The sequence below is a fragment of the Urocampus carinirostris genome, chromosome 6 (genome assembly GCF_059441175.1).
Source record: "Urocampus carinirostris isolate Australia breed hairy pipefish chromosome 6, RoL_Ucar_1.0, whole genome shotgun sequence".
NCBI classification, from domain to species: domain Eukaryota; kingdom Metazoa; phylum Chordata; class Actinopteri; order Syngnathiformes; family Syngnathidae; genus Urocampus; species Urocampus carinirostris.
In genome coordinates this window covers 26,644,184-26,659,606 of record NC_142354.1, presented here as the reverse complement: position 1 = coordinate 26,659,606, position 15,423 = coordinate 26,644,184, and the positions used below count along the sequence as shown (strand labels likewise).

General features: G+C 38.4%; 1 protein-coding gene across 1 annotated transcript in view; it reads right to left on the bottom strand.

Annotated features, from left to right (window-relative positions):
• Positions 1-1,769: 1,769 nt before the first annotated feature.
• Positions 1,770-15,423, bottom strand: part of ccdc120b (coiled-coil domain containing 120b) — a 51,966-nt gene continuing 38,312 nt past the window's right edge. Inside the window, exons 5-11 of the mRNA XM_088338511.1 lie at positions 13,359-13,460; positions 10,920-11,040; positions 10,750-10,809; positions 8,829-8,982; positions 7,849-7,950; positions 5,470-6,495; positions 1,770-3,246 (exon numbers count right to left, since the gene is read on the bottom strand). Coding sequence (XP_088194637.1) covers positions 3,150-3,246; positions 5,470-6,495; positions 7,849-7,950; positions 8,829-8,982; positions 10,750-10,809; positions 10,920-11,040; positions 13,359-13,460 — 1,662 coding nt within the window. The 3' untranslated portion in view covers positions 1,770-3,149. The remainder of the gene's footprint in view (positions 3,247-5,469; positions 6,496-7,848; positions 7,951-8,828; positions 8,983-10,749; positions 10,810-10,919; positions 11,041-13,358; positions 13,461-15,423) is intronic.

Here is a 15,423-nt window from a genome sequence, read left to right as displayed (position 1 = left end):
GTAAGTTAAACTTAACTTTATTTATCTTTATAGAGCATATTATTTTATTAAATATTTATTTTTCAGTACCAAACAATACAGGTTACTTATGCAAACCTTAAACATACGTTCCATACAAAATATAGCACTGAAGCAACTTACGAAAAAATTCAACTTACGAACTATCTCGTTCGTAAGTAAGGGAGCGTCTGTATTTCCATCAGGTCAGGTTTGTGTACTAAGTTGATTTGAAAAAAATAAAATCAGACCGTGTAAAACAAAGTATTAAATTTGTGTGCCTTACCAGATCATTTATTATCCTCCTGAGAAAAAATGTCTAAAAATATGCATTACTCTAAACTGAATTAATTGTTAACCTGTATGATGATTATAATTCTCTGCCGAATAGGTAAGATTTTGTATTTTAAAGCAAGTTATTATAGGCAAATAAACCTGAAAAACGTTTATGGATTGCAACATGAAACTTTATTTTAGTAGAATGAAAGCACAATTTCATACATACATGTACATACAGTATAAGGGAAGGCTTAACCAGCCTGATTTCATAGACCTGCTAATAGAGGGAGGCGGAACTGTTATATTTAAATATAGATATTTTTTAAAAAGAGACTTGAATACTAGCAAGTCACACCGCTGAAGAGAACACATCATTTCCCGCATTAACTGATGAGAATAAGCTACAGTAGATTGCTACAAAGTGTTCAAGTTTAGGAATATATGATCATTCAATTCCAAAGACATTGCATTTCTTCTCAAATCTAAAAAAAATACATTTGGACTCCCAGTGCACAGACATTTGGTCTTTTCAGGAAACTGTATAGCTGTGAACACATCAAATCCACACGGCGCTACAGTTTGTTATTGTTTTGTTTTTTTTTACCCAGAATAGGAAATATTACAGTATCAAACAAATAATATTTAAACATGATACTCACATTTCTGAGGTTTATGTTGCAGAATGTTCAGAAGAGTTTTTTTAAGGAACTCTAACAAATAAAGACATGTTTTTTCAAAGAACAACGAGAGGTAAAATAAGTTGAAATGGTAAAATGATTGCATATACAAACCTGAAAAGATGAACGTTTTTCAATATTTTTGGGGGCGTGAGACCGGCTCACTTCGTCATTCACAACAGCATCAGCCCTATTTGAGTTCATGTCCTCAGTCTCATTTATGTATTGATTTATTTTTTCTTATTACCAGAAATTCAAATGATTGAAATAGGGAGGGTTCTTATTACATTTGGTAAGTTGAGAAAAAAAGTTAGTTAGGGAATAAAACTGTTTGAAAACACAACGCACACTATGTACAGGCTCAGACAGGCCGTTGTCAAACACACTAAGGAAGCCCAAGAGTGCAAAAATGCAATAAACAAGAGAAAATAAGAATAATTTGTTACATACAGTACCAAGCAATTATGTATAGATGGCTATTCATTTTCAAAAAGGGTGTCATTATAAAATAAGTAATTAAGATTAAAAATATATTGTTAAAAATGTCATGATGATTATATATTTCATCATTTTTAAAATGAAGAACCTCATTATTTTCACTATTTTCTTTAGGTTTATTCAAAAGAAAAATCTTCACGTTAATCAAGTACATTTTTATTATAAAATGAATTATTATGTCAATCAAAAAGCCTTAACATTGTTTGGTTTTCCTGAAAATTGGTAGCCCTGCCTACCAATCTTCAAGAGCTATCATCTTCAAGGTATTCAAGATAAAAATAGACTATTGAAAACGTTTTTTATTTAAAGTGGTGCCCCAATCTGTCTGTCGATCTCCCATTCCATCCTACCCTCATTCGTGAACAGAACAGTGGGGTTTATTTTAGGTGGGCCACAATCGCACGCTTCAGCAGCCTGAACCGAAAAAAAAATGAAAATACTATCCGGGATAATAGATTGGGGTCGCACAAGTGAAGATAACTTTTTGGTGGACAGAATGGCCCGCCTCCCGACAAAAGTGCCTCCTGCCGGTCCATGCTTGCAGCAGTATGTGATTGGGAATGATTGATCGCAGCCACGCGAGTGAAGTTCATTTTAGGAGGAAATACAATAGCAAAAGGTAAAAGAACAGTCCTGTCTGCAGCACTATGCGATCTGGGATAATGGACCGCAGTTGCATGAGTGCAGTTAACTTTTTGATGGACAGTACTGCAAATAAGAGGCACAACGCCTGAAAAAAATCCATTCTGCTGGCCTTGGCTCACAACCGGTGCAAAGTAGTAGGGGATTACAGTCTTTGATTTTGGCACTCTTAGGCTTCCATACCCGACAACCCGTCATCGCTGACCAATCAAAAAGAGTTTAAGGCTTCAGATGTTCATAAAGTGCTTGCTCTGCATGACTTTCATTTGTAAAACAATTCCTCGTCATACAGTACAAGTTTACCCCCAATACAGTAGATCTCACAACAGCCCCCAGCATGATTCTAAAACACTGTTTATAAATCGTGACATCGTTCCTAACATTTTTGTGACATCATGAGCAGCTTTTCGTCATTCAAATCCATAGCGGCTTCATCATAGCGGGACAGTTTGTTAAAAAGCACGTTAAAGCCAATGTTTTGTTTGTTTCGGTAAAAACGTCGAGGTACTCCCCAAATTTCAGCTCAAAACACAAATGCAAATCGGAATGGCTGTGAAATGAAACACAGATAAAGTTTGAGGGAATTTTGAGAGTTCATAATCACACGTTCACTGGCATGTAATAATACTTGTAGCACACGCGTGGTTAGTGAGCAATATATTATCTCTTCAATATAACGTTTTATATCTCAGAAGATACAAAATAGTGATCTCAACTTGTAAAAAAGTAGATCTTGGGAGACGTCTCTTTTGGAGTATTTTGAAGGTACAATGAAGTAGTACAGCTTGACCATATTGACTCAAGATATTCGATGTCTATAGTCGACAGTGGCAGTTGATGTGGCAAAGTGAATCTTTACCTCCTTTGTAGGTTGATAGAGGAGTAAACTATTCACACCGCACGACTACTGAACGTCGCCAGTCGCTACAGTTGCTTTTCTGCTGAGGTTGCCATGTTTTGTTTCCCTGTCAAAGTCACATTGCGATAAGTGGCCCATACTCAGGCTCAATACATGAAATTTTGGCGAGTGTGTCGTTGTGTGTGTGTCCCTCTACTTCAGACCAGGGTTCCTGGGTCTGCCTTCGGTTCCTTCGGGGCCCCTTCTTGTGTCTGGAGCTGAGGAGTCTCCTGGAAGAGTGACAGCTCCATCGGCCTGTTGGGGATCAAAATACGTTAAAAACTTCACAGAGAACGAAACCGAATTTTTTTTTGTATACAACATTTTGGGACTTGGGTAATTCCTTTTGTGTGAGAATGTCTCAGATTTTGAGTACCCCCCTAGATTTTTACTACTTTTATACTTAAATATCTTGGTAATTTGTGCTCTGGATTTCGAGGCCCCAGTGGATTAAGGGTTGAAACATAAGTAACAAAAATCCAAGCTTCGTTGCCTGTGTATTGGCTGCACGATCACAGAGCATATTTTTTGGGGTTTGGGACATTGAAGAGTGCCATTGTGACCTGCCTAAAACGAACAGCACTATTTTGGCTAAAAAACATTTACCTCAGTCAGCTATTGCTTAGAGTGGGGGCCATTGGAGCAAATATGTGTTATTTTTGGAGTCTTTTTTTTCTGTGCTTTTCTCCTAAAATGAACAGCACTTGTGAAACCGTGCTCTATTATCCTCAGTTGAATACTGCTACTGTTTAGGTTGTGAAATGTGCCATTATGACAGAGGCACATTCCTCAGGATTTTTCCATTCAAATTTAAGACTTTTTAAGACCTTTTCAAGGCCACATCCAATGAAATTCAAGACCACTCTCGCACCGATTATGGCATATCGATGTCCAACGGCAAAAGGCTGTGACGGCGGGAACTTTAAAGCCCTTTCATAGTTCAAGAGTGCCCAACCCGATCCTGGAGAGCCGCATGTCCTGCATGTTCTGCATGTTTAGGAGGTTGCTTTTCTCCAATTCAAATGCTCAGCTTGTTAGAAGCTGTGTGGGAGCGTGATAATGATCCAGGTGATTGGAATAATCTGTATTGGAGCAGAGAAACTCCAAAAACATGCAAAACAAGCTGCTGGCCACCCATGCTGTAGTGCAATACAGTATAGCAGCAAGATTATTTGTAAAATTATAATTTGACAGTGCCGAAGTTATTTGTAAAAAATATTTATAAAGTTTAAGTGTACAGTGGAACCTCGGTTTTCGAACGCCTCTCAGTTCGAACTAATCGGTTCTCGACCAAAAATTTCGAGAAATTCTTGCTTCGCTGTTCGGTCAAATAATCGGAGTTCGATGCTGAGCGGCGTACGGGTGTACATCGTGTAGATTGCCCCCACCCCTCGTGAAGAACTGTTATCACGTGCGGACGTTTTTCGTTTTGCTTTCGCTTTTAATAAAGGTGTACCAAGTGTTTTAGCCCCTAATTATGCCTCCGAAGAAGGTCGGTGCAAGCAGCAAAGTTGCTACAGGTGAAAAAAGAAGAGTAGTGTGTACAACTATTGCATTTAAGAAAGAAATAATAGCAAAATATGAAGAAGGTGTGCGAGTTTTCGATCTTGCTATACATACATCATGGCTTCTGCTGAGCACCCCAAGGTAAGAAATCCTATTCATAATTCTTTTCTTTACCCTTTGTTTATTTTTATATGTTCATGTTAGCGTAATCTTTCGTACGGAAGATTACGATAACGCGAACGTACGATTAGCCTGGGTTAACTTTGTTTACGTAAAACATTCAGGGTGTTGTAACGGAGCCCCATTTCCAATAAAGCGCTAGCCACTTGTTGTGGAGACCCGGGTGCTAAATGACGTGTAAACGACCAGATTTTTTTATTTTTACACGTTCATGTTAGCGTAATCTTTCGTACGGAAGATTACGGTAACGCGAACATACGATTAGCCTGGGTTAGCTTCATGTTTACGTTAATGGTAAACATTCAGGGTGTTGGAACGGATTAAAAATGATTTACATTACTTTTAATGGGAAAAAACGATTTCAGTGATTGAACAAATCGGTTTTCGAACAGGGTTCTGGAAAGGATTATGGTCGAGAACCAAGGTTCCACTGTATTTGATTAATTGATAAGTAAAATAACTTCTACTTGCGGATCCTTTTTGGAACGCGACCCCCATGAAAAACGATGGATTATTCTAAAACTAAATCAGCATTTTTGCCACCTTCAGCTGTAACAATGCTTTACTCATGTGACCTATGAAGGCGGAGATAATGACGACAATGTTGGTGAAATTGATAGCAAAATTGGTGTGGATTGATTTGATCGTTTATTAAACTGTGATAAGATTTTCAAATACATCCCCCCCAAAAAATCTACATATTGCCCAGGCTTAGTTTCCGGTGAATAATAACAAAGATGACAAATAGAAGGATGTTTAAGAGGCAAACATACTTGTAGTGAAAATACTGACCTGCCATGCAGCGGGTGTCCATGGAAGCTGGCTGACTGGGGAATTTGAGGCCTGTGGAGGTTGTTGGCTTCACCTTGAACAGACTGGGCTTGGGGCGCCAGAGGATGGGGATGCGACAGTCGTGAAATCCCCGCCTCATTGCTCTTAGCGGGATATCCCAAAGCGTTGCGAAGGTACCAGTCTCTCAATCCCTCCAGAGCCAGGGCTTTGTGAAGGCTCCGCGTAGAGTCCTCAGGGGTCGGGAGGGACAACTGCGGTGGTCTTCTACTGAAACCGGGCCCGGAGATTTCGGTCTGATAGGGGAGCAGGTTGGAAATGGAGGACGTGGTGGTAGCAGAGGCGGGGAGGTGCGACTCGTACGCTGACAGCAAGATAGCGTCCTGTGGGTGTTGCTGCAAAGGGATGAAGGGCCCGCAAGATTTGGTCCTGGTGACTTTGACCCTACGCATGTCAGCTTGAGACCCTCGGCCGCCAACCATGGGGCTGTAAGGTGCGGCGCTCGGGAGATGCACCTGGGAGTGGGAGAAACCGTTAGCGTGTGGAGCAACTCCTCCGGCGGAGGAGCAGTGAGAGGGTAAGTCCTGCCAGATCCTGCCGGTGGACTGGAAGACGTTGTGCTGCACCTGCATCTTTTGCTGCTTTCCCCAAATATAGTCCATCAACAGCTCATTATAGCTCACCGCAGGCCCTCTGCCCCCCACGGACAGACGCATTTTGGCTTGTTCCCCGGATCCATCCCCATGTTTCTCTGGGCTGCTTGTTTGCATGTGTCGAAGCTTCCCATCCGTCAGCGCTTCCGAGCTCTTGTAGGGCCCTCCTTTCGGGTGCATGCCATTTCTCGGGGGAGGGTCGTCCGGGAGGCTGGATCGATCCAGGAGAGCCTCAGAGCTGTTACTTCGTCTGGCTCTGGAATTGTAAAGGCCGCTTCTGCGGTCTGAGGAGCCCTCTTGGGTGAGGGGAATCATGTAGGGCACATCCAGACTGCCAGACCAATGCTTCAACCCATTGCTGCCTGATGCATCCGACCTAATAGAATAGAATAGAATAGAATAGTCTTTATTGTCATTGATATCAAGGTGGGGAATAAAACATTGTATGCAACAAGATTAGACTTGGCACTCAAGGGTAAATTTGGAATAAAGAACTTTAAGAGAAAAATACAATAAAAGACTGTCAGAATAAGTGGGTAAAAAATATTTACGACGTAGTCCTTAGAGACTGGCCCAAGTTATAATGGTGAAATTAAAAAATAATGCAATTACATGACAGAAACATAGTAGCAAAGCGTAGTCAGAGGAGGCTGTGCCTCACCTGTTATCATGGAAGTACAAAATGTAAAATATATTCAGTAGTGATATTCGAGCCTGGTTATGGTAAGACAATAAAACGTGTTTTCTATGTTACAGTTTAATATTGCTGTCTTCCTCTGCCAAATAAATGTTAAATAAGAAGTACCATATTTATTTGTGTGTAACGAGCATTTTCTTGAAAAACTAGAAAAACGATCCAAACTCAAATATAGAAAAAACTCATTTAAATGAATTCAAATTTAAGTAATAATGTTAAGAATATTATCTAAAATGAGCAAACTAATCAGACAGCAGAACAAGAACGTTTTAGATAGAAAAAATATTGTTTTTTTCATTATTTTACGATTGGAAAAATATTGTCTCACCGGCAAAGTATTTTAGTCATTTGAAATCCAATTTTTCTTATTTGACTTTAACAAAAAGGTACATACATTCCAAATATGTCAAAAAAAAAATAAAGCCCTGAAAAAAAATATTCTTCACTTGCACAAAAGGTTGCTTATTTTTTGTTGATAACTGGACTTTTACAGTGTGCATGATTATGTTAACTTAATCATGAGGGGGGCACATAAGGACCCTAAAAACAGGTATTGTTTTTAACAGGATTTGCAATATAACAAAAAAATGCTCTCTGAGGATTCTTATTAACCAAATAACTAAAATTAAATCAAAACTCTTAATATTGATAAGAACAAAGTTTCCGTACCTTTAATAATCAGGCCCTTAATTTTTTTAAATTATAAGGATAAACAATTAAATTTCCTTTTCCATACATATGTGCATGAATATGGAAGATCTCTGACCCTAAGTAAGCTTTTGTCTTGAAAAAAATCGCAGACAATAAAATAATTCATTCGTAAAAAGAGTCATTGTACCAAATAGAAGTATCTCAGGAAGGAATTTTTAAACAAAGATCATTTTATTTACCATCTCTACATCCGTGTTTACATCTGAATACGTCTTTTAAACTCATCCTTTGTCATTTAACTCTCAGTGTTTTAAATGTGAAAGCACTCCTAAAAGACAAAAAAGGGCTTAATCCCAGACTGTATGAAAAGAAAACAATTACCTGACATGAACACTGATTGGTGCAGTTCGAGCCAAAAGGGGGGTTGCTGGAACACTTCTGCCTTCAACATTTGATGCACTTCTTGGTAAAGAGTGAGTTGGACTGTAAAAGAATTAAAACTCAAAATGAAGAGATCTAGAGGAAATTCACACTTAAATAAAAAAACACTACAATTCAAATGTCTGGGGTCACTAAGAAATGTCCTTGTTTTTCAAGTAAAAACACTGTTTCTTTTCAATTAAAATAACATCAAACGAATCAAAAATACACCCCATGGTAAATGCCTATTTTAGCTGCTAACGTCTGTCTTTATAATTCAATATCTACATCTCCAGCAACCAGCACGCCAGTATTCTTATAAGTACCTTGCTCATTACGTTAAAAAAGCTAATAAATGATTAGAAAACCTTTGTACAAATATGTTAGCACAGCTAAAAGCAGTTTAGCTGGTCAGATAGCTATAAAACTTTAAGAATTGCCCAAAAAAGAGAAGTCAATTTAAAAAGTCGATTCTTGAAATGAAGGCTATTCCATGTAAAAAGTTGCCAAAAAAGAAGATCTCCTACAAAGGGATGTACTACTCCCTTCAGAGAAAAGCAAAAACGGGCTCTAACCAGAGTAAAAAGACAAACGGCAAAGTGATATAAGAGTCTCTAGTTTCAGAAATAGGTCCCTTACAGGTCAACTAGCAGTTTGGTGAAATAGTACCCCCAAAACACCAGTGTCAACATCTACTGTGAGGACGTGACTCCGAAAGCCTGACCTTAAAAGCAGAGTGGTAAAGAAAAAGCCATATCTAAGACTGGCCAACAAAGAGAAGATATTAATATGAGCAAAATAACACTGACAACTCAATTGATAAATAAAATGTGAAATGTGAACAGAAACCACAGTTTTGTCTAGGTGACCCCAACATTTTGAACGGTAGTGTATGCGTCTTGGAAGCATGAATGAAACAGATGCTTTTAACTCAGCTTTACCTGACAGAGTTTGTGACAGAATTGCGACGAGTTCTCATTTCGTAGTAAATTTCGACAGGAGAAAGCTTCCTGCTGATTCTGTGGTCAGGGCTTCCCACGGTTAGCCGAGGTTGGGACAGAGAACGCTGGTCTGCGACTACACTGGGAGAAGACTCTTCGGAGGAAAAATCAAAAATATAGCATTGGTTCGATTTTCGCGGTTTATTTGTTCCATACACACCTGTATTAAGTGAATATCTGCAAGGTAGGAACTATACTCTAGTTTAGGTGTAGGGAACCTTTTTGATCCAAAGAGCAATAATAGCACAATATATATATATTTTTTTTATTTTGAGAAAGCCGTACCTCTATTGAAAGACAAAATTCAGCAAAAACGCCCAACCCACCCTCCAGATAAAAGCAAAATCTTCAATGCATTTTATTTCAATGTGTGATGTTAAATGATTTGATCAAATTTATGAAATAATAATAATGCCAGAGCCTGTGTGCCACATTTTTTCTTGCGCTACACTTAGTGTTGTCTTGCGGGCTGGATTCAATCCCTTGGCAGGCCTAATCTGGCCCGCGGCTCGTATGTGACTCCGCTAAACTTAATTTATCCTCAGACTGCTAACTATTCCTCCTTCATTCACAATGTAACATATGTCATTCAACCCACCAGCAATGCTGAAGAAGGGTAGGCATGGTACAAGTAAATAGTTACAGCGGTGCCACCACAAGCACAGAGTACAAGGACGCTGAATTTCTCCTCATAGAGATATTCTCCCTGCTGTATATACTTGCATTTAAGCCGAATTTAAAACTATTAAATACTTAGGTCACGGGGTCAGTTGATAAGTGCATATATGGTGGTTTGATTAATGAGTGTGTACTGGGCCTATAAACTAATTCAGTTCCATTAAGATATAATACAAAGCATTGTTCCTGAATGCTGCTCATCGGGAGTATCAAGCCTCTGGGAATGATTTCAGTATGATAAATCACCATTACAAGGCAGGAGTGGCTTTGATCAGATATTTGTACACACATCTAGGAATCGCCCCACCTTCTAGTTTTGCTTCCTGTGTCCAGTGATTGAGAATATGTAGGTGGCCCCGGAGTAGGTGTAGTGTAGTTGGTGTGGTGAAAAATACTAATATATGGAAAAGGTGAAAAATAGGCTTTAAAAAAACTTTTTTTCTCTCAAAAGGATGAGAACGTCCCTTCGCCATCGCCAGGGTAGGGAGGGATGACATTTCATGCACGCAGGAACGCGATCACCGTGGTGAGCGAAATGGTGTGTCTCATCACCGGAAACATCGGGAAGTGAAAAGTTCTTGCAAAGTCCACGCATCGTTCATACATAAGTTCAGAGTTCTTACAATAAAATGTTATTTTGCAAGCAAAGCGCTCTTGTGTTTATGGAAAGCATTGTTTGGATATTGGAGGTATCACAAAGCACAGAATTGAAAGTTCTGCTTAAAATGTTCCCTTTCATTAAATGTTTTTGTGGAAATGAGTATGTTCAATTGTTGTTTACCTACTATGATAAAAGCTTTTTTCTACTAAAATAATAATAATAATAATAATAATTTCCTTTGTATTGTCATTCTTTGTAACAATGTACACAGAACAAAATGTCGATACACCTGACCCGTTGTAGCGAGTCGATGCAGCCGCAGCCAACAGAGGGCGCCGCCATTAGATGAGTGTTGAAGCTTTCTTCCGATATGTCCTATTTCTATATAGCGACATAACTAAAATCTCTGTAGGCCTTGAAAAATAAGTCAACATGGCAAAAATTGGTTGGATCCCATTTGAGAAAAACGTCTGGCATTGAATAAGGTAATTAAAAAAGATCCACGATGCAACAAAACCCAATAGTTGAGGGGACCACTGTAGCGACATCACAGCTAAAATTCAGAAGAAAACAAAGCTATACCGTTGTCATGTGATGTTGAATCCGACATGGAGCTCGTACTTTCCGACATGACACCGTCCTCTGGGAGACAAATATGAAAGTTTTAAAACCTCTCCTGAATTGAAGTTTCATTTAAAGCCCCCGAATTGAATATTGATGGAATTTCACCAAAGAACGTAGGTATGCATTACCTGTGTGACAGCCCCGATGAACTGTCCTTTTGCTATTTGGGACGTTTCTGTCCAACTCTGCGTGTCTGTAAAGGGCTCCGGTGAAAATGGCTTTCATCTGCCGTCTTTGAGCAGCCTCATCCTGTAACCAAGCACAAGCAATCACATTGGATTACAACGATTTTCAATTAGGGCTGCAACTAACGACTTTTTTAATAGTTAACGACTATTGGAACTTTTAGTCGAATCATCTGATCATTATTAATTTGTTCTTAAAATTTAGCATGAAGTGGATTTAATAAAAAATGGAAAAATATAATAAACACCGGATCACCCCGCTCAGTAGCCTAGATGGTAGTGTGCCCGCTTTGAGACTGGGAGGTCGCTGGTTCGCGCCTTGGCCGAGTCATACCTAATTGGTAAAATGGCGGCGCCCTCTGTTGGCTGCGGCTGCATCGGCTCGCTACAACGGGTCAGGTGTATCGACATTTCGTTCTGAGTAAATTGTTACAAAGAATGACAATACAAAGAAAATTATTATTATTATTATTATTATATATTTTCATAGGCTTCAAAAGGCACACCGGACAATAAGGCGAATGAAATTAAGACTACAGTATGAGATACAGTGTGTATTTTTGGTTCTTTCCGCTGACCTGACAATATCAGAATCGTGTGATTTTATCATATTTTGTCCATCAATACTTATCAAGTAATTCCAAATGGTCAGCTTCCTTTCATACCTTCTCCCTGGTTGCTCTACTTTCAAATGTGTGCTTTCTTAAAAAGTTTAACAAAACACATTTCAGCAATCATTTGTTTCCATGGTCAGTAATCTGCCGCGAGGCCCTCACAAAGACTTCTGAAGGCCCAGAGGCATTACATCAGTGTTCGTTAAAGCTGCTGGTTTAGCTAGTGGAATTTCGAGTTGGTCGGGCCAGCTCCAGGCGGGCCTTGGAAACATCACTGGTTTCACAAACTATGATTGGCTAGGAGGCGGTATCGGAAAAAATTCCCATGTCCACTATTTCTGTCGAACAGACATTTTCATAACTCAATCAAACTTAAAAACTTAAATACTGTACAACAGGAGATGGTCGATTTTCAGCATTATAGGGTTTGGAAATCTTTTTCCAAGGCCAAAATCAAGGACTTTTTAAGGACTTTGAAAGCCAATTTTCCAATATCTCCAGGAACCAGCATCTTTGTCTCCTTACCATTGTCTTGGGCGCAACGCACAGGGGCCAATGATGCTTTATATGACAATGCCATACAAACTAATGCCAGCTGCAATTAGTCATGAGAAGAAAAAATGCAAAAGAAAATGGAGGCCACCAGAGCAGGCACGTCAGCCTCATTTTTAAGCAGATTTGAGTTGTTTTTCTTAATTTAATGCGTGGGTCATCGGGTTGTACTGCCAGGAAACATGTCAACAATTTCAATCATTTACAAGCACATCACCTAAAATATAAGCTCTTTTCATACCTTGAAAACACAACGTTTAAATTCAAGCATTTTCAAGGATTTCGAGCTTCCGGACGAACCCTGGCATTTGCTTCAATGGCGAAAAGAGAAAATAACTTCTTGATGAAACTGAAATGCACAGAATCTGTACGACAGAGTAATTGAAATCTTCATGAGGAAAAAAACTAGGAAAAATGATTTTTGGTGATGAAAATGTGGCCTTATTCCTAAATAAAATTGCAATTTTATAAGGTTATTAATCATGTTTTATTACGCTATGTTTAGAAGCTGTAGCTGCAGTGAATCTTTAAATAGTTAAGCCTTACTGGAGGCCTAGGTGTGAAATATATGGCCTGCTACTGTGTAAATTGCCTCATTCTGTTGGAAAAATGTGCCTGGCTACAATAGCCATCAATGGAATTAATTGAGGGCAGCACGGCGGAGCAGTGGTTAGCGCGTGTGCCGCACAGTTCTGAGGTCATGGGTTCAAATCCAGCTACCAACCTTCCTGTGCAGAGTTTGCATGTTCTCCCCGTGCTTGCTTGGGTTTCCTCCAGGCACTCCGGTTTCCTCCCACATTCCAAAAACATGCATGTCAGGTAAATTGGCCGGTCAAAATTGTCCCTGGGTGTGAATGAGCGAGCAAATTGTCTGTCTGACTGGCTGGCAACCAGTTCAGGGTGTCCCCTGCCCACTGCCCGAAGATGGCTGGCATGGGCTTCAGCACCCCCGCGACCCTACTGAGAATAAGCGGTGCAGATAATGGATGGATGGAATTAATTGAATTTTTGTCGACAATGTCGACTAATCAGTACAGTCCTCGTCGCTATCTGATATTGATATCGTATTGGAGTTGAAGTTGTATTAGGACAACCCACAAGACATCAGTTATGTAAATTACATTTTTGTCAAAAAATCGATGGTTTTGGGACACAACTAATCATGCTTGTTATGAACAAAGTTGCAGTTCAATCCATACTGAAGGCGTGTACTTACTTCTGCCCTGCAGTTGGGAGGCATGCCAGCTCTGCGCTGAACTGTCGGGGGTTTCTCTCCCGTCTCCAAAGGGAACGCTCGTGGCAATTTCCCAGTCAGCTCCTGCAGAGGAAATCAATTAGCTGAAATCTCTCTCGCTGCCCTTCGAGGTCCCAAGAATTTATAAAAGGACACCACTTAAGAGATTACTTTAAGTTGCAATAAAACTATCCGTTAAAGGCTTCACTGTAGAAGTAATGTATCTGCTGTAAATTACACCTTCGTTTGTCAGAGAGGGCAGGGGTAGAAATTCCGTATTAGATGTCAGGAAAAACGACTAATAATAGAAGGTGATCACAAAGTGTTTGTCGTGAAAATCACACGGATGTGTCGGAAAGCTGTAAATGAACAGCTGAGGCAGAGGTGCAAATGTGGCACCTTGTGTTAAAATGATACTTGCTAGCAGACCTCACCCATTCCTGAAGAAAATCTCTTTTTTCAACTAATATTACAAAGAAAATAAGTCAAACAGTACCTGGAGGGTTTTAGAAGACTATTGTAAAGCCACATCTGTCTTACTTGACTTTTATGTATTGTAAAGCAGGGGTCGCCGACCTATTTAGAGCTTTTTGTTACGGATTAGTGGAAAAAGCTACCAGTTTGATATGCACTTTTAAAATAATATGTTGTTATTATGTTGTTACAATGTTATTTCTATGTTATTATCAAGATGTAATAAATAGAGGTAAACACCATGCCAGTTAGAAATTATTTTCCTAGAAAATAACCATGAGCCATGATATAGTTTCAGAACCAGTCCAGAGTCTATTCAGTTGGTCCAAGTTGGAGACCTCTGTTTAAAGGGACAAAAGGGACACTGTGTAATATTTGACTACTAGATGCCGCCGTATTGTGTAGTGCACCTGAAAACCAGGTTAGGGCAGAAGCATCGACTTATTTTAGGTACTTTTATTATATAGCATATTGTTTTTCTGATTTTGCAGTATTTTTCTTCTGTTCAAATATTTTAAACTGTTTTTCTAGGAGAATAATAAAAATAATTTCCTTATATTTTTCTAATTTATAATTCTTATTTTACTATAATTTTAACTCACTTGTCTAGTAAAACAAAAATTTAAAAAATGCTATAAATACATTTTTTCTTATCTTACCATATTTTTTAGCCTAATTATACAGTAAATTTTAAAAACATGATACCTACAGTATAAAACATTAAGTTCCTCATTTTGCTATGTTTTAAGTCATTTTCCAGTAAAATAAACTTAATTACAATCCTAAAAATTGTAAATACTTATTTTACTATATTTTAACTTGCGAGTCTAGGTATAATAAAAAAAATATATATATATGTATATATATATATATATATATGTGTATATATATATATATATACATGTATATGAAAAAAAATGTGTAACTATGTTTCTTATCTAACTATATTTTTGGCTCATCAAGTAATTTTTAAAAAAAAATTTAAAGACGCCTTTTTTTTTTCCCCTAAGGGACTCCAAACTACAGTACTCATAAAAAATACCACAAACAAAAAACAAAATTCACATGAATACAACAATTGAAACTTATTTTTCATTATTTTATTAGCTGTTGTTTCATTAATTTGTCCATAAAATAAAAAGAGTATTTTGATGAAAACACACAAACAAGAATACCAACCCATGCAAAGTGCAGCCAAATCTATCTGGGAGCAAAATAGAAATTAAGGACATTCCAACATGGTTGCCATGGACAAGAATACACTCAGGTTTATTTATAAAATTCAAAATGATGTTTAAATGCGGACACGAAATGCTGTATTAAATTCATGTATAATATAGTTGATATTTCCCTTTATTAAAAGCTACAAGCATGTAAATGCATTTGTGTTTTTTTAGCACCTTATGGTGGCTAATTTATTACTGCAACTGAATTTGAAGTAGGACTGTACGTCATATCTCTAAGATGCCTGTTTTCGAATGGTCAATGTCATATATGATGCTGGCGAAGTCCTTCCCATAATGCTGCGTTTTTCTCTCTTTGTTGAGTTCAGAATCTCGTGTAACAAATATTA